We start from the raw sequence: 19,099 nt of genomic DNA, 5'->3' as shown, positions 1-19,099 counted from the left end.
GGAATAAGGGATGGAAAAATAAATGAATACAATTAAATCTCTGCTAGCCAGAGTTTATTTGTTCACTATAGTACATCAAGATAATGCTTACCTCAAGTTACCAGATTCCCTGTAGCGCCAACAAGAAGGGACAGGCAGGGTTCAAGAAGACTTAGGGACCTACATGGTATCATAGCTCACTCTGTTACAGGTGAATTCTCCTTATCATTTCTAAAATAATGATTCCTTTATTACAACTACCACTGTCTACAACTACGTGAATGCGCCGAAACACACAAACCAAATGTTTTCCTCCTGAAAGTCAAATTTAACCAAATTTTAATATTTAATATTTCCCTTTTTAAATATTTATATTTCCCTGTGACATGGTCAGATTACTTTACATCCCAGAGGTTCCAGCTTGGAAGGGAAATGAGCAGATCTCTAATCCATGTTTCCTGTCTAATGTTCAGTGTTCTCCAACGTTAATATATAGTGAAATCTGTATTGTGTTTAATATATTCTTGACAAGAACGTGATTCCTAGACCATGATGGATTACAAATTTTTAAGAAAGGAGAATGAAATACAATTCTCATCACCTTGTAAGGAAGATTTCTTAGACAAAGTAAATTTGTGTTTATGATTGAGACATTTGTACAGAATATTAGAATTCCATCAGAAGGTTGTAGTTATACAAAGTCAAGCTCTAACTGATGTTTAATTTTGGTAGTGTGTAGTATAATGTACAGTTGCTGCTTTGGGAATTCTCTCTGCCAATAACAAATCAACAAGATCAGTGAAGCCATAGTCACAACTAATTTATCACTCAAATTTTTAGATTTATAAGTAAATGGGAACATTTTGAATAGTGTAAGTGGCATAAATAATTGGGTTGTTTTTTTATTTTTATTTTTTATTTTTATTTTTAGTTGTAGACAGTGGTAGTTGTAATAAAGGAATCATTATTTTAGAAATGATAAGGAGAATTCACCTGTAACAGAGTGAGCTATGATACCATGTAGGTCCCTAAGTCTTCTTGAACCCTGCCTGTCCCTTCTTGTTGGCGCTACAGGGAATCTGGTAACTTGAGGTAAGCATTATCTTGATGTACTATAGCGAACAAATAAACTCTGGCTAGCAGAGATTTAATTGTATTCATTTATTTTTCCATCCCTTATTCCAAAGTGGAATTGAGATATGTTAACTTTGCATAGTTATAAAATCCTTTGACCTCGTGTAAAATATATGGAAGAGAAACCATGGCAGTTTAGGAAGTATCATTTTAGAAGATCGTCATCAGATATTTTTAAATAATTCAGGTTTGTTAGCCTAACTGGTCCCAGAAACTTCTCTTTTTTTTTTTAAAGATTCATTTTTCTGTATGTATGTATGTATGTATGTGGGTCTGCATGCATGTATGCATTCTGTTCTGCCTCCCTTGCCACTTGTGCTCACTGCATCTGTATCCATTTGCTACACTTTTTTTCCCCCTGTGTCTGCATGTCTCCCTTTTTTGGGTCATTTGCTGCACCAGATCTTCATGGGTAAGGGCTGTCAGCTCTTCACAGGTACGGGCCAACTTTCCTTCACTAGGAGGCCCCAGAAATCTAACCCAGGGCCTCCCATATGGTAGATGGGGGCCTAGATGCCTAAGCCACATCCGCTTCCCCAGAAACTTTTCCATAAGAGAGATGAATTGTGAAAGGATGCATAGAAACAGGATTTAAGATTCTGAAATCAGTTTGAGAGTGAGAACGGATGAACTCAGCAGTGATGTTCATGGATTTTAATATGCACATACCCTTTGGGAATACTGATAATTTTCATCGTATTGATAGTTTCATTTTAGAAACATACTAAAGGGACTTGGAAGTGAGAGGAACAGAACCTGGGGGATATAGGTAACTGAGTCACTTTAGTGGAAATGTAATGTACCAGAAGGAAGGTTCCCAGAAAGTTATAATGAGAGTCCAGGGCTATCTAGTCTCCTGGTGCTTGGTGGCTCCACCTCGCTTTGAATTATGGGAGCTACTCTAGTAGCCTTCCAATGGTTTTGCATTGAAAAAAAAATTCACATGGACACATATGTTGTGCTGAAAATAAAAGAAACAGACTTATAAAGGGAGTGCAGAGCAAGTTTATTGAGTTAAAGTTGCATTAATGCAGGAGCAGTACCAAAATAGGTTTCTGCTCAAAGGGGTGAGCTGAGGAAACAACTTATATGGCTGCTTGAAACAAAGGGAGATGTGAATTATGGTTAGTAGGTGAGCTATGTGTACTATGAGGATGAGGAACTATGTGGACTATGGGGGCTGTGGACTGTCCAGGCAGGATGTCCTTGAGGCCCAGTTTGCTGTGGCCATCTGGTGAAGATCAGTGGGCTTTCCTGGTGTCAGCCTGATCTCTTTGTTAGTTCTTCCTTTGGGGCAGTTCCCCCCACCCAGTTGTCTGCTCTCTGTTTCCATTCTCTGTGTGTTCTTCTGTGTCCACTTGTGTTCTTGTCAGTGGCACCCAGAATCTGTGTCTCATTTTGTTGCATCATCTTGCTGTGTCACCTCTCCCTGTGTGTGGCGCCACTCCTGGGCAGGCTGCGTTTTTCGCACAGGGTGGCTCTCCTTTCGGGGCATGCTCCTTATGTGTAGGGGGAACCCCTGCGTGGCATGGCACTCCTTGCACGCAGCAGCACTGCACGTGGGCTAGCCCACCACACAGGCCAGGAGACCCTAGGTATCAAACGCTGGACCTCCTATATGGTAGGCCGACACTCTGTCAGTTGAGCCATGTCCACTTCCCCGTTTCTTCTTAATAATTTTCTAGATAAAATGGAAACTCAAGCAAATCAAGGTAATTAGTAAAATCACTTATCACTCTAATTTCATATGTGTGTAGCTATATATGTATATATATACTTGTATGCACTTATCCCATTCTTTAATTTTCCCATGTAACTTTTTCTCCCTTACATTTTGGTTTTAAACATTTCAGAGCTTAGAAAAATTTAAGGAATAGTACAGTGAATGTCCACATGCTTTTCAACTTATTTCACCGATTAATATTTTACCACATTTACTTTCTCTCTTTTTCTCTTTATATATATAAATCCTCTTTTGTTTCTGAATCATTTGAAAATAAGTTGTATTATGATTTTCTTCCTTGAATACTATAGTATATATTTTGAAGAATAAGGACATTATCATATATATCTTTAATACTATTTTCCCACCTCTAATATATTGTCCATACTCAGATTTCTTCATTTGTCCTAAAAATGTCCTATATAGTTCCTTACAGCTTTTTTTTTTTTAAGATTTATTTTTCATTTATTTCTTTCCTCTACACGCCCCCACCCCCGCAGTTGTCTGCTCTCTGTGTCCATTTGCTGTGCGTGCTTCTGTGACTGCTTCTGTGACTGCTTCTATCCTTATCAGCGGCACCAGGAATTTGTGTTTCTTTTTGTTGCATCATCTTGTTGTGTCAGCTCTCCATGTGTGTGGCGCCATTCCTGGGCAGGCTGCACTTTCATTTGCACTGGGCGGCTCTCCTTACGGTGCACACTCCTTGCGCGTGGGGCTCCCCTACACGGAGGACACTCCTGTCTGGCACAGCACTCCATATGCGCATCAGCACCGCGCATGGGCCAGCTCCACACAGGTCAAGGAGGCCTGGCGTTTGAACCGCAGACCTCCCATGTGGTAGGTGGATGCCCTATCCATTGGGCCAAGTCAGCTTCCCCCTCAAAGCTTTTTGATCCTCCACAGAAGGATATTAATAGTATACATTTTAGAAGAGAAAGCTTTGTATATACTAGGTGGCCTTTGTCTCTACTTATGAATCTTAGTTTATTTTTAATTTAAAATATCTCTTTGTTGAGGACAAATAGTTTATTTTTAATTTAAAATATCTCTTTGTTGAGGGCAGTCCTTTATTAAAAGTTTTACAAGCATTAATTTCTTCACATATTTAATGAGCACCTTCTGTTTGCCACTATGCTCTGTTTTGTGTACAAAGAAACCTTAAGTATTAAGTTAATATAATGGAAAGAAAGACAAAGGACAGCTAAATTATACTACAAAGTGGTAGTTAAGGTGAAAAAGTGCTCAGGAACCCAATGAAACGGGCTGCAAACGCTGGAATGCTGGTATTTTCATGGGCAGTTCTTTTGAACTAGGTCTTTAGAATGGAAGGGAGTTCTATCAGAAGAAAGATAGTTGAGGTAGGAGAATTACATGTAAAAGCCTCAAGTTCTGCTAGGGTGTTTGAATATAATGAGTATTGTCTGGTAAGATAGATTAGGATCCAAGTGTCTGACCTTAAGTGTTTGTATTTTATCCTGTGGTCAATGAGGAACAGTTGCAGGTATGATTTAGCTGGCCTCTTGTAGCTGTATTTGATAGCTGTTTCTCACACATTGAAATAAATGGTTTTTCATCCCCAAAGGAAAATGTTTCAAAATTCAAAACATAAGAGATCCTACCTTTTATAGCCTTCCGTATGATTCCTGATTATACATCAATGGGATGATAATTTTAAAATATGTTTTTAAAAACTCTCCAAAGTGGAGAATTTCCTATTGGTGCTTCACATTTTATTTTAACATTAGTGTTTCTCTGGTCTTGCTTGGTTAATAGTATTTTTTTGTCTTCTGAAAATACATACCTTCATTGAGGAAATGAGATCTTTGATTATTATTTTTTAAAAGATTTCTTTTTTAAAAGATTTATTTATTTATTGATTTCTCTCCCCTTCCTCCCCCCCCACCCCAGTTGTCTCTTCTCTGTGTCTATTTTGCTGTGTCTTCTTTGTCCGCTTCTGTTGTCAGCGGCACGGGAATTTGTGTTTCTTTTTGTTGTGTCGTCTTGTTGTGTCAGCTCTCTGTGTGTGCAGCACCATTCCTGGGCAGGCTGCACTTTCTTTTTCACGCTGGGCAGTTCTCCTTATGGGGTGCAGTCCTTGCACTTGGGGCTCCCCTACGTGGGGAACACCCCTGCGTGGCAGGGCACTCCTCATGCGCATCAGCACTGCGCATGGGCCAGCTCCACACAGGTCAAGGAGGCCCAGGGTTTGAACCGCGGACCTCCCATGCGGTAAATGGACACCCTAACCACTGGGCCAAGTCCGCCACCTGATTATTTTTCATTACTAAAGAAATTTTAGCAATTACTCCCAAGCTGCTTTTTAATAATGTCTGTACATTACTGTAAGAATTACATAAAAACATTTATGTGATTTTCAAGACATTGAAAGCTATTTATTGATATCATTATTTTTAGTGTTTGGAAGTTTATGGCTATATTCAAGAGGGTAGAATGAGGGACAGTATTCAGTTTGTTATGATTTGCCAGATTACAGAATAAGAAAACAAATTATTTTGATATTAAAATAGAAGGTTTCAAAGTTCTGTGTGTTACAGCAGTTACTTCAGAAAATGAAAAGATGAACTTTTTCTGGGAACAGATTTGCTACTTCTTGGTTTGTCTTAAGATACTCTTTCTGATTAGAAAAATTAATACTGGATTTCCTACTTACTATTTGAATGTTGGCCTTCTGATTCAGGTAGGCAGATTTGGTACCAAAATGTAATTGCTAATGAGAAGAGGATGAACACAATTTTACCTGAAAGGAGAAAATAGACTGTTATTTTTTCATATATGTGACCATATATGGGGATGGGGAGAAGCAGCTGGAAAATTAAAGAGGGGTATTTGATATGCTATTAGTGAGGGCAGGTGTCGGAAACTGTTTTAAAGAGCCTTTCTTTAATGGAATCCATTGCTTGGAATAATAATAGGATTTTAGACTTAAGGGTATCTTAAAAGATCATCACAGTTATTTGCACTCATTATTGCCTGTGGTCACAGAACTAACTGGTAATTAAGCAGAAGCAGAATATGCAATGTAGTCCCAGTTTAGTATTTTTTCCTACTTTGCCTCTCAGCTTAATTCCATAATAATAATGTGACAACCATCTTAACATCTTATTCCATAATTTTTTTAAAAAAGCACTAAATTTTAATATCTAAGTTAATGATGGTGAGCCACTCTCAAGAACTTTCCTCAAGAACAAAACAGTGATGTTAATTCCTCCAAACATCCATATTGAAAGTTTACCAAAATAAGAAGGCCCATATGAAAATAAAAGTAATAGAAATCACATTCTTGACAAGATGTAGCATCCTTTCTTGGTAAAAAACATTTTGAAAGATAAGAATAGAAGGAAACTTCCTCAACATGATGAAGGGTATATATGAAAAACTGACAGCTAACATCATACTCAATAGTGACATGCTAAAGGCTTTCCCTCTAAGATCTGGAACAAGACAAGGATACCCACTGTCAGCCGCTCTTATTTAACATTGTGTTAGCTCAAGCACTTAAGGAGGAATAAGAAATAAAAGGCATCCAAATTTGAAAGGAATAAGTAAAAATTTCACTAAATTGCAAATGACATGATCCTGTACATAGAAAGCCCTGAAAAATATACAACAAAGCTTCTCAATCTGATAAATGAGTTCAGTAATGTGGCAAGATATAAGATTTAACATGCAAAAATCAGGAGCATTTTTGTACGGTAATAATGAGCAATCTGAGGAGGAAATCAAGAAAAAAATTCCATTTACAATAGCAACTAAAAGAATCAAATATCTAGGAATAAACTTAAAGATGTGACGGACTTGTACACAGAACACTACAACACATTGTTAAAGGAAATCAAAGAAGACCTAAATAAATGGAAGAATATTCCATGTTCATGGTTTGGAAGACCAAACCGTGGACATCATTAAGATGTCCTATCCAAATTGATTTACATATTTAATACAATCCCAATAAAAAATTATAACAGCATGTTTTACTGAATTGGAAAAACTAACTGAAGTTATTTGAAAGGGCAAGGTGCCCTGAACAGCCAAAAACATTGAAAAAGAAAAAAGGATAGGAATCATGCTACCTGACTTTAAAGCGTACTGTAAAACTACAATGGTCTAAACTGCATGGTATTGGCACAAGGATAGACATACTGATAAATGGAACCAAATCAAGTGTTTTGATATAGATCCTTGGATGTATGGTCAACTCATAATTGACAAGACCACCAAGCCCACTCAACTGGGACAGAATGGCCTCTTCAACAAATGGTGTGGGGAGAACTGGTTATCTATGTCCAAAAGAATGAAAGAGGATCACCATCTCATGCCCTATGTACAAAAATTAAGATGGATCAATGATCTAAATATAAGAGCCAAGACCATAAAACCAGAAGATAATGTAAGGAACCATCTACGAGATCTTGTAGTAGGAAATGGTTTCATAAACTTTACACTCCAAAGGGCAAGCACAGAAATTAAAAAGATAAATGGGACTTTCTCAAAATTGAAAACTTTAGCACTTCAAGAAGTTTGTCAAGAAAGTAAAAAGGGGGAAACGGACTTTGGCCCAGTGGTTAGGGCGTCTGTCTACCACATGGGAGGTCTGCGGTTCAAGCCCCGGGCCTCCTTGACCCGTGTGGAGCTGGCCCATGCGCAGTGCTGATGCGCGCAAGGAGTGCCGGGCCACACAGTGGTGTTCCCCGCGTAGGGGAGCCCCACGCGCAAGGAGTGCACCCATAAGGAGAGCCGCCCAGCGCGAAGGAGGGAGCAGCCTGCCGAGGAATGGCACCGCCCACACTTCCCGTGCTGCTGACGACAACAGAAGCGGACAAAGAAACAAGACGCAGCAAAAAGACACAGAAAACAGACAACCGGGGGAGGGGAGGGGAATTAAATAAATAAAAATAAATCTTAAAAGAAAAAAAAAAAAAAGAAAGTAAAAAGGGGAGGTGGATGTGGCTCAGGTGAATAGGCTCCTGTCTACCATATGGGAGGCCTCGGGTTTGATTCCTGGGGCCTCTTGGTGAAGGCAAGCTGGCCCATGCTGCCATGGAGAGCTGGATGGCCTGTGCCACTGCGGAGAGCTGATGGCAGGCAATGAGCACAAACAACAAGGGGGGTAGGTTAGAATAAATAAATGAAATAAAATAAATCTTAAAAGATTGATTTAAAGTTATAATCACTTAAAAAAAAAAAAGAAAAGAAAAGAAAGTGAAAAGGTACCCCAGTCAGTGGGAGAAAATATATGGGAACTACTTATCTGCTAACGACCTAATATCCAACATATATAAATCATACATCTTGAAAATAAAAAGACAGACCATTTTAAAAATAGGCAAGAGATTTGAATAGACACTTTTCCAGAGAGGAAATATAAATGGTTAAAAAGCACATGGAAAGATGCTCAACATCACTAGCTATTAGGGAAATGCAAATCAAAACCACAACGAGATATCATCTTACACCTGTTAGCCTGGTGGCTATTAAAAAAACAGAGAACTACAAGTTTTGGAGACGATATGGAGGACGGGAACACTCATCCACTGGTCTTGGAAATGTAGAATGGTAACAGCCATTGTGGAGGATGCTTTGGTGTTTCCCCGGAAGCTTACTATAGAATTGCCATATGATCCAGCAATCCCACTGCCAGGTATATACCCAGAAGGATTAAAAGTAGGGACACAAACAGATATATGCACACCGGTGTTCATAGCGGCATTATTCACTGTTACCAAAAGTTGGAAGCAACCCAAGGGTACATCAGCAGATAAGTGGATATATAAAATGTGGTATATACATACAATGGAATATTACTCCTGTAAGAAGGAATGAAATATTGACACACGTGACAAAATAGATGAATCTTGAAGACCTTATGTTGAATGAAGTAAGCCAGTCGCTAAAGGACAAATACTACATGACCTCACTGATATGACCTAAGCATATTGAGCAGACTCACGGAGGTAGAGTCTGGAAGATAGGTTATCAGGAGACAGAAAAGGAGCAGAGCATGGTGAGCTGATGTCAATATGGGCAAAACCATGATAGGGTGGAAGTGGGTGGTTTGGCAGTGGATGGAAGTGATGGTGGTGCAGGGATGTGCGTGGGGTCAGTGGTGCTGGAATGTGAAGGTGAGCAGGTGGGTGGTTGGGTTGGACTATTCATGGAACTGGGGGAAGGACTAGGGGAAGGAACAGGTGAACTCTGGGGATTTGTAGGTCTGTGGTTGAAACTACAATGGTGGCAATTTTTTTGGTAAATAGGGCTGGGGGAAGATTACTGATGCAGGATGCCGGGAAAGGGTGCACCTGGGGCATGCTTCTATGGAATATGAAAGTGTTCATCTTGTCATAAGGTGTTATCTCAGTGGATGGAGGCCCATACAATAAACAAGAAATATTAAACTCCCATCCTGGGGAGTCCTGCTACATTCTCAGATAGAGGGGCAAGAATCTCTCAACTACATATGCAGTGCCTAATAAAAGAAAACAAACCAATATGTCAAGCCCTCAGTATTAATGTATGTAGCTATGAACCTTATTCTTTAAAAATTGAAACTTAGTGGTTGCTGTACATTCTGAGGAGAGAGAGAAGGAATAATGGGTGGGACATAGGGCATTTTTGGGGCCTTGAAATTGTTCTTCATGATCTTGAATTGACAGGTGCAGGCCATTATACGTTTTGTCAGGACCTATAAAAGTGTATGGTGCAAAATGTAAACCATTGACCCTAGTTAGTAGCAATGCTTTGATATTTTTTCATCAGTTGTAATGAATGTAACATATTCATGTAGGATATTATTGGTAACAGAGGATGTGGGGGCAGGGAGGAGCTTATATGGGAATCCCCTATATTTTCTTTTTTTTTTTTAAAGATGTATTTCTCTCTCCTTCCCCCGCCCCCAGTTGTCTGCTCTCTGTGTCCATTCGCTGTGTGTTTCTTCTGTGACGCTTCTATCCTTATCAGCGGCACCAGGAATCTATGTTTCTTTTTGTTGCATCATCTTGTTGTGTCAGCTCTCCATGTGTGCGGTGCCATTCTTGGGCAGGCTACACTTTCTTTCGTGCTGGGCGGCTCTCCTTACAAGGCGCACTCCTTGCGCATGGGGCTCCCTTACGCAGGGGACACCCCTGCGTGGCAGGGCACTCCTTGCGTGCATCAGCACTGTGCATGGGCCAGCTCCACACTGGTCAAGGAGGCCCAGGGTTGGAAGTACGGACCTCCCATGTGGTAGGCGGATGCCCTATCCATTGGGCCAAGTCTGCTTTCCCCCTATATTTTATATGTGGCTGTAACCTAAAGCTTATTGGAAAATAAAGTGGAAAAAAAAAAGACTGGGGGAACATACAGAAGAAATTGCCAATATACATAAAAAATAACATCTTACAGTGATAAAAGGCACAGTGCAAAAAGTGTTTTTCACTTTTTAATTTAATTTTATTTTGGCTTTGTTTGGGGGCAGCTTTTGGATTGCAGAAGGGTTTCAACTGTGACAGGGGAGGATTACTTGTGCAAAGTGTTGGGATGTGTGGTGAGGGGTGCACCTGGGACATGCCTCTATGGAATATAAATGTGTCCATGTGGTCATGGGGTGTTATCTCGGTGGGTGGAGACCCACGGAATAACTGACAGATTATTGAATTCCCTTCCTGGAGAATCCTGCTGCATTCTCTAATAGAGTGGCAAGAATCTCTAGAGTACATGGACATTGCCCAGCAAAGGAGAACAGACCAGTACACCAGGCTCTTAATGTTGATGTTTGGCCCAGTGGTTAGGGCATCCGTCTACCACATGGGAGGTCCGTGGTTCAAACCCCAGGCCTCCTTGACCCGTGTGGAGATGGCTCATGGGCACTGCTGATGCGAGCAAGGAGTGCTGTGCCACGTAGGGGTGTTCCCCACATAGGGGAGCCCCACGTGCAAGGAGTGTGCCCTGTAAGGAGTGCAGTCCAGCGCGAAAAAAGTACAGCCTGCCCAGGAATGGCACCACACACACAGAAAGCTGACACAACAAGATGATGCAACAAAAAGAAACACAGATTCCTGGTGCCGCTGATAAGGATAGAAGTGGTCACAGAAGAACACACAGCGAATGGACACAGAGAGCAGACAACCAGGGGTGGGGGAGGAGAGAGAGATAGATAAATAAATCGTGGGAAACGGACTTTGGCCCAGTGGTTAGGGCGTCCGTCTACCACATGGGAGGTCCGTGGTTCAAGCCCCGGGCCTCCTTGACCCGTGTGGAGCTGGCCCATGCGCAGTGCTGATGCGCGCAAGGAGTGCTGTGCTACACAGGGGTGTCCCCCGCGTAGGGGAGCCCCACGCGCAAGGAGTGCACCCATAAGGAGAGCCGCCCAGCGCAAAGGAGGGAGCAGCCTGCCGAGGAATGGCGCCGCCCACACTTCCCGTGCCGCTGACGACAACAGAAGCGGACAAAAGAAAACAAGACGCAGCAAAAAGACACAGAAAACAGACAACCAGGGGAAGGGAGGGGAATTAAATAAATAAAGATAAATCTTTAAAAAAAAAAAAAAAAAAAAAATAAATCTTAAAAAAAATTGATGTTTGTTCTTATGAACCTTGTTCTTGTGATATTGAAACTTAGTCTATTAATATATATTGCCTAAGAATTATTTCCTGAAAGCCTCCTTGTTGTTCATATGTGGCCTCTGTAAGCCAACCTCAGCATATAAACTCACTACCTTCCCCTGGCATGGGACATGACTCTCGAGGATGAGCCTCCCTGGCACTGAGGAATTATTACCAAGTGCCAACTAGCGAGGTATTTGGAAAAAGACCTAGACCAAAAGAGAGAAATATTAAATACAAATTATTTTTTTAAGGTTAAGAGATTGTAAAATGAGTTGGAAGGTCATTCCACAGGTTATGCTTATGTACCTCTCAGGAGAATCTCACTAACTGTCACAGTAAACAATGCCTCAAGCAGGGGTTGCTCCTGAGGGCTCTAGAGACATCTAGACACTATAGGTAGAGCAGACAACCCCAGGAAATTGGCACCCCGTTGGTGGACCTTACTTTGCAATATATGATAACCTATTTCCCCAGTGTATCAAAATTAGACTCACTTATAATTTTCCTACACATGGTTCTTCTACCCCTTTTATTTGAACCTGTAATTAGCACTATACTCATTAAATATATGTCCCATAGACTTAAATCTTCTGGTTATTCATATGCTGGTTGAGCCCTGAATCTCAGCAGAGTTAAAGACAACACCAACTCTAGTTCATTGGACTCCCCCAGGACAACTAACAAAAGCGTATCCCAGAAAATAGAGTATCTACAACAACTAGAAAGACAGCTCCATTCGTCTGCCCCATGGGATCTAAGTCCCCCTCTCATTCGGAAGCAGAGTGGGTATCACTATGCCCAAATCCTCAAGACCGAGTAATGAACAACCATAAGGGGGGAATGCAACTGTGGACTAAAATAGACTTACTGTTATTCTAATAATGGAAGAACTTGTAACATTGGTATATAAGACAGTAGTCACCAGAGGTTCTGAGCAGAGGGCAAGGGAAGAATAGGTGTAGCATGGGGCATTTTGGGGACATTGAAATTGTTCTGCATGATATTGCAAAGATGAACACAAGCCATTATGCATTTTGCCAAAATCTAAAAAATTGTGTGGTGTAAAGTGTAAACTATAATGTAAAATATAGAGGATGCTTAGTAGCAGTGCTTCAATATGTGTTCACATTGGAATGTCCTACACTTTTGATGTAACTTTTGTGTAATAAAAGCGTCTTTAAAAATAAAACCCACATTCTGGAAGTTTAGGCATTCAGCAGCATTAGCTGTGCTGCCTAATCATCCTTAAGCTTACTTCCTTAGACTGCATTTTCCATTTGCTTTTTAATATTAAAATAATTTTTAAGATATAAAAAACTTTAAGAAATTCGCAATCACCTGACTAATTTTGATGTCAGCCACAGTCCTGGAAAAGTTCAGGATGGTTATTTGCAGCCCACATAATTAGGTGGAATTGCTCAATGTTTAGTTTTTTTCTAAGTGGTATAAATGTATCCTTAAACTGATAGTGATAAAATGCCCAAGGGTTACTCTTTTTCTTGCTACATGCATCTGTACAGAGCTAGCTTCTTTGGGTTGCCAAAGAATCTTTATTGCTTTCCCTTGACAGAGCTTCTTCCCTTCCCTCAGAGAGTTGAGCCACTCCAGCCTTTGTTGATAAAAGGCTCAGGAGTTTGATAATCTTCCCTTTATGGAACCTTTACAATTATAAAATGCTTTGAGTAGGAGAATAATGAATGGCTATAAAGAAAAAGTTATTTCAGACCATTGGCGTGCCCAGACGTGCATATTCCAGAGAAGGGAAGTAGATTTCCAGTATAAAATCTTTTCCTTCACTCTACCATCCTTTTCATTTCTAGTTTCTCAGTAGTTTTTATGACATAGAAACCTGATCCTCTTTAGGAAACCCCTGCCTCTTTTTCTTCCGTCTAACAAAGTTATATCTGTACTTCGTCACACAGTAGCAAAATTAAAGATGTCTCAAATAGAAATGCTGATAGCTGTTAGATGGCAGTATAGCATGACAATCTCTAGCACAGTGCATATCTGTACATATCTAAGAGTAAGTCTCTTCAGAATCACTACTAGGGAAGCGTATTTGGCTCAGCGGATAGAATGTCTCCTGACCCATGTGGTGAACTGGCCCATGCACAGTGCTGATGCGCGCAAGGTGTGCTGTGCCATGCAGGGGTATCCCCTGTGTAGGGGAGCCCTATGCACAAGGGGTGTGCCCCATAAGGAGAGCCGCCCCACGAAAAAAAGTGCAGCCTACCCAGGAGTGGCGCCACACACTTGGAGAGCTGACACAGCAAGATGACGCAACAAAAAGAGACACAGATTCCCAGGGCCACTGACAAGAATACAAGTGGACCTGAAAGAACACACAGCGAATAGACACAGAGAGCAGACAACTGGGGGTGGGGGGGAAGGGGAGAGAAATAAATAAAAAATGTTTAAAAAAAATAGAAACACTACTAGATTATAATTTATTTACTTACTCTAGTATTTCTTGTTGAAATCATAATTTTAATTATTTATGATGCCCAAATTTGCTATAGCAAATTCTTCTTTTTGTTTCTTCTTTTTATAAATACTATATATATTATTTTGAAGCCACAGTTTTTGTCAAAATAAGTATTGGTAAGGTTTATTTTTCTCATGCAGAAAACTTTCTACATATCTTTTACTAACTCATTTTCAGTTCTCTAGATCATTTTACATCCATAGTCTACAACTCTACAGGTTGGATTAGGCGGATAAGGCTTAGCTCTCCCAAAAACAATGGAGAAAAGAGCCAAAGGCTGCCTGAGGGACCTGCTTTAGAGTCAGCAGACCCGGACAGTTCTTCACAACTCCCAGGAGGGTGAGAGACAGAGAGACAAAGAAACTGAAACAACAAACTGAGTTACTAAACCTCCTGGCAGCTGTGAAGGGCTCCCCTTCCCCACCCCTGAGATATTCAGTGGGGGTCAAACCCCTGGCTCATTTCAGCCAACTGAAAGGGAAGCAGACATCTTACTCCCTGTCAGCTGTTACAAGGAAAAGGAGGGGGGGTCATCAGGGGACTTTTCTATGGTGAATTTGGCCAGCAGAGCCTGCTTTGGATCTCAGATCTGACCAGACAAAAACAAAGGAAAACTGAGAGGGGTACACCTCTGCAGAAAGGCGTACCAATGAGTGCCATCTGCTGGTGGGACTGGAAGTCACATGGAAAGACACTGCTTTTAGAGCTCTCTCTACCCCACCCCAAGGAGAAAGTCTGTGCCCCACTGATGAGTCCCTGTCATGACTTTGGTAACTTAAGCTGAACAATTTTAAAGACTTAGGATAGGTTGAACCAAATGTCAAAGAACTGTGAAAAAATAATAATAGGCAAGAGAGAAATTGTCCATCAGCATAAATTCAACATATCAGATGCCTAGACATCAGTAAAAAATTGCAAGTCATACTAGGAAACAGGAAGAAATGGCCCAGCCAAAGGAACAAATAAAAAATCCTGAAGAAATTCGGGATTTAAGACAATCAATGATAATCACACAACTCTCCTAAATCATTTTAAAGAATTGAAAGAAAATATGGCTAAAGAGATAAAGGATATTAAGAAGACACTGGGTGAGCATAAAGAACAATTTGAAAGTCTGCAAAGAAAAGTAACAGACCTTATGGGAATGAAAGACATGATAGATAAGATTAAAAATATATTAGAGGGTAGTGGATGTGGCTCAAGCAGTTGTGTGCCCGCCTACCACATGGGAGGTCCTGGGTTTGGTTCCTGGCACCTTCTGCGAAGGATGAACAAGACAGCGATGTAACACAATAAGCCGATGCAACAAGATGACACAACGGGGAGACATAGTGAGAGATACAGCAAGTGGGGAGTGGAGGTGGCTCAAGCAATTGGGTGCCTCCCTCCCACATGGGAGGTCCTGGGTTTGGTCCTTGGTGCCTCCTAAAAGAAGAAGGCAAAGAGACACAGAACACACAATGAACAGAGAGCAGCAGTGCAAACAACAGTGGGGAGGGGGTGGTGGGAAGTAAATGTTTTTTAAAAATAGATTAAAGGCACATAGCAGATTTGAACTGCTTGAAGAGAGAATTCATGATTTTGATGACAGAACATCTGAATTGGAAAAGAGAAGAACAGAAAGAGAAGAGAATGGAAAAAATGGAACAGGGTCTCAGGGAGTTGAATGTCAACACAAAACGAAAAAAACATACACATTATTGGAGTCCCAAAAGGAGAAGAAAATGGAAAAGGGGCAGAAATAATATTTCAGGAAATAATGACTGAAAACTTCCCTACCCAAATGAAAGACAAGTATCAATATCCAAGAAAAACAACACACTCCAAACAGAATAAACACAAACAGACCTACCCTGAAACACCTATTAAGAATGACGAGTGTCAGAGATGAGATTTTGAAAGCAGGAAGAGAAGAGCGGGGAAGTGAATGCAGCTCAAGCGATTGGGCTCCTGTCTACCATATAGGAGATCCAGGGTTTGATTCCTAGGGCCTCCTCCTGAAGGCAAGCTGGCCTGAGCAGAGATCTGGCCTATGCGGAGTGCTGGCCTGCATGGAGAGCTGGTGCAGCAAGATGGCACAACACAGAGGAGAGACAATAAGAGGCGCAGCAGACCAGGGAGCTAAGGTGGCACAAGAGATTGAGCAACTGTCTCTTACTCCGGAAAGTACCAGGATCAGTTCCTGGTGCCTGAAGAGAAGACAAGCAGACATAGAAGAACACAAAGTGAATGGACATGGAAGGCAGACAGTGAGTGCAAAAACAGTTGGGGGAGGGAGGGGAAATAAATGAGAAAAGTAGAACATCATATAGCGAGAAACTCTATAAGATTAAGTGCCTACCTCTCATCAGAAGCCATGGAGAAGAGAAGAAAGTGGTATGATGTATTTAAGGTATTGAGAAAGAAAAACTACCAGCCAAGAATTCTGTATCTGGCAAAGCTATCCTTCAGAAATTAAAGGGAGTTCAGAGTCTTCACAGACAAACAAAGGTGATAGAATATGTTACCAAAAGACCAGAATTACAAGAGATACTAAAGGGAGTGTTGCAGCCTGAAAGGAAAAAATAAGGGTGAGAGACTTGGAGAAGAGTGTAGAAATGAAGTATATTAGAGTAAAAAGATAGACTATAATGATATAACTCCAGAAAGCCAAAGGTCAAAGTGGATGAAGTAAGAAATGCCTTTACAATGATAACATTGAATGTTAATGTCTTGAACTCCTCAATCAAAAGACAGACTGATAGAATGGATTAAGGAATATGAGCTATGTATATGTTGTCTAAAAGAGATTCATCTTAGATGTAAGGATGTAACCAGTAAAAAGTGAAGGGTTGGAAAAAGATACTCCATGAAATAGTAACCAAAACAGAGCTGGAGTAGTAATACTAATATTGGACAAAAGAGATTTTAAATGCAAAACCATTATAAGGGATGGAGAATATATATTAATAAAAGGGGCAATTCAACAAGAAGAAATAACTATTCAAAATATTTATGCACCTAACCTTAGTGCCCCAAGATATATGAGGCACACACTGGCAAAGATGAAGGAAGAAATTGATGTCTCTACAGTAATAGTTGGAGACTTCAATATACCACGCTCCATATTGGATAGAACGTCTGGACAGACAACTTGAATAATACGGTAAATGAACTAGACTTAACAGACATCTATAGAGCATTGCACCCCAAAACAGCAGGATATACATTCAAGTGTTCATGGGTCCTTCTCCAAGATGGAAAACTATAGAGATTATCTAACCTTAGGTAACAAGTTTCAGCTTGTTGGCTAATTCTGTTTGATGGCAGCCTCTACCTGGAGTGTTCTACTAAGAAGAAAAGGAAAGTAGGAAAGAGTCCAGTATCCTTAAGCTCTGATCTGTCATTGCTAAGTGGGGAGGTATGATCTGAGACCAAACTTCTTATTTTGAAGGTGAAAACACAGGCCTAGAGATAATGAAAGAACTTTTGCCTCTAGTCTGTCAACTAGTTTAATTGAAATTCTTCCTGGGCAGTTGTCTTCTGGTTAAATGCATGCCTTATTACATGTTGCCATCCCTGTGGTTTGCTTATTTCTGTTATTTTTAAAAAATAAATCCTTAGTGTAACAATACAAATACGAAGGTTTGGCAAAATATTTTTCTCATTTGCAGTAAGTCCAACTTTAGAATTGTGTTATTTCAGGTAGTTGTACAGTTTCTTACTGTAATTTAAACCTAAATGAAAGTAATAAGTAGAGTTGAAAACTCATGAAGTGCTGTCTTCCTAACCAGCTATTATTTAAAGAAGAAAATCAGGTAAGATGAAAAGGGAGTGAATTTGGAATAGTTTATGAAGAGGAAAGAATTAAAGAAAGATATAAAGCCAGAAAAAATACTGTTTTTGAAGTATTAGATTTTCAGTTAATATCTATTATTCATTTTCTAAGAAAAATTGATAATGAAATTTCTCAAATTAGAAAATTTATTATTTCATTCACCAACATTTGTTACTGTAACTATTTAAGTATCTGTACTAAAATGCATCTTTAGAGTAGAGAGTTTGCCAGAAGATTCTGGGAAAGTAGATAGTTCCTTGTAAGTATCGTAATCCTATCATCCCTTCCTTTTGTACAGGCTCTGGAACAATTAAAATGTGTGGATAAATGTGCATATTGATTTTTATTTCTTTATTATTTACTTTTTAGGTACTTCACATGACTGGAGGTTACGGTGTGGTGCTGTTGACTTGTACTTCACACTTTTTGGCCTCAGTAGACCTTCCTGCTTACCCTTGCCAGAGCTTGGGTTGGTTCTTAATCTAAAGGAGAAAAAAGCTGTGTTGAATCCTACCATAATTCCAGAGGCAGGGGCAAGCAACCAAGAAGCTGGGAATAATCCAAACAGTCATGTACAGCTAGTTGGATTTCAGAACATTGTAAGAATCACATTTTACAGAAGATGTTGTTTTATTATATAGACCTATCTAAAGAAGAGAATTGCTTCCTTTGAACTGTTGAATTTTATAGCCACTAACACAGTTTCGAGTACCATTTAAAAAAATGTTAGCTTACATCTGTTTATCACCTTACAGTTTATAAAGTGCTGCTGACAGCTGCATAGGTGCACTTAACAAATGATGTGCTACTAGTCCATTTAGTCCTTTGTGACGACATCATTATTTTTGTACTTGAGTGTAGAATTTCAGCTTTGAGTAGCAGAAAATTGGAATGAATATTTTACTTATTTAAAATTGATTACCAACTTAGTAGTAGGCTGTCTGAACACCAGGGCCCCATCCTTTTTCAGTGCTACTCTGTGTAATACTCAGCAAATTCTAAATATATGATAAGTACCTGGCAGGCATTTGTTGAATTGAATAACTGAGTGAATGAATAGCCAGATGAATGAGTAATACACTGATAGGGGTGGGGATGGGGTATTATATTTTTAATTTATGTGTGTATACGTTAGCCTTTAGAAAAACCTTTATTTCTAGCTATGCCTTATAAAGTTACCTGCCTTTTTGTGGAAGGACTTCTAGGATACATAGAATTGATCATTTTGTTGTAATTTACAGAAAAAATTTGCAGAGAGGATTTTCTTATTTATGACAAAATGTCCTCCATATTCGAAGCTTCATTTTTCACCAATATTTAGACCAAATAACTTGCCTGGCAATTCCCTACTGGTGTTTTGA

At 39.9% G+C, this 19,099-nt stretch overlaps 1 protein-coding gene across 3 annotated transcripts in view; it reads left to right on the top strand.

The window, feature by feature from the left end:
• TAF2 (TATA-box binding protein associated factor 2) overlaps window positions 1–19,099 on the top strand; it is a 137,133-nt gene that overhangs the window by 100,501 nt on the left and 17,533 nt on the right. For all 3 annotated transcript variants that reach the window (XM_071208011.1, XM_058275962.2, XM_058275961.2), the window contains exon 23: window positions 18,108–18,337. In XM_071208011.1, coding sequence (XP_071064112.1) covers window positions 18,108–18,337 — 230 coding nt within the window. The remainder of the gene's footprint in view (window positions 1–18,107; window positions 18,338–19,099) is intronic.

This window comes from Dasypus novemcinctus, chromosome 14 (assembly GCF_030445035.2).
Source record: "Dasypus novemcinctus isolate mDasNov1 chromosome 14, mDasNov1.1.hap2, whole genome shotgun sequence".
NCBI lineage: Eukaryota > Metazoa > Chordata > Mammalia > Cingulata > Dasypodidae > Dasypus > Dasypus novemcinctus.
Note: the sequence above shows the minus strand (reverse complement) of the source record. Positions and strands in the feature narration are given on the sequence as shown.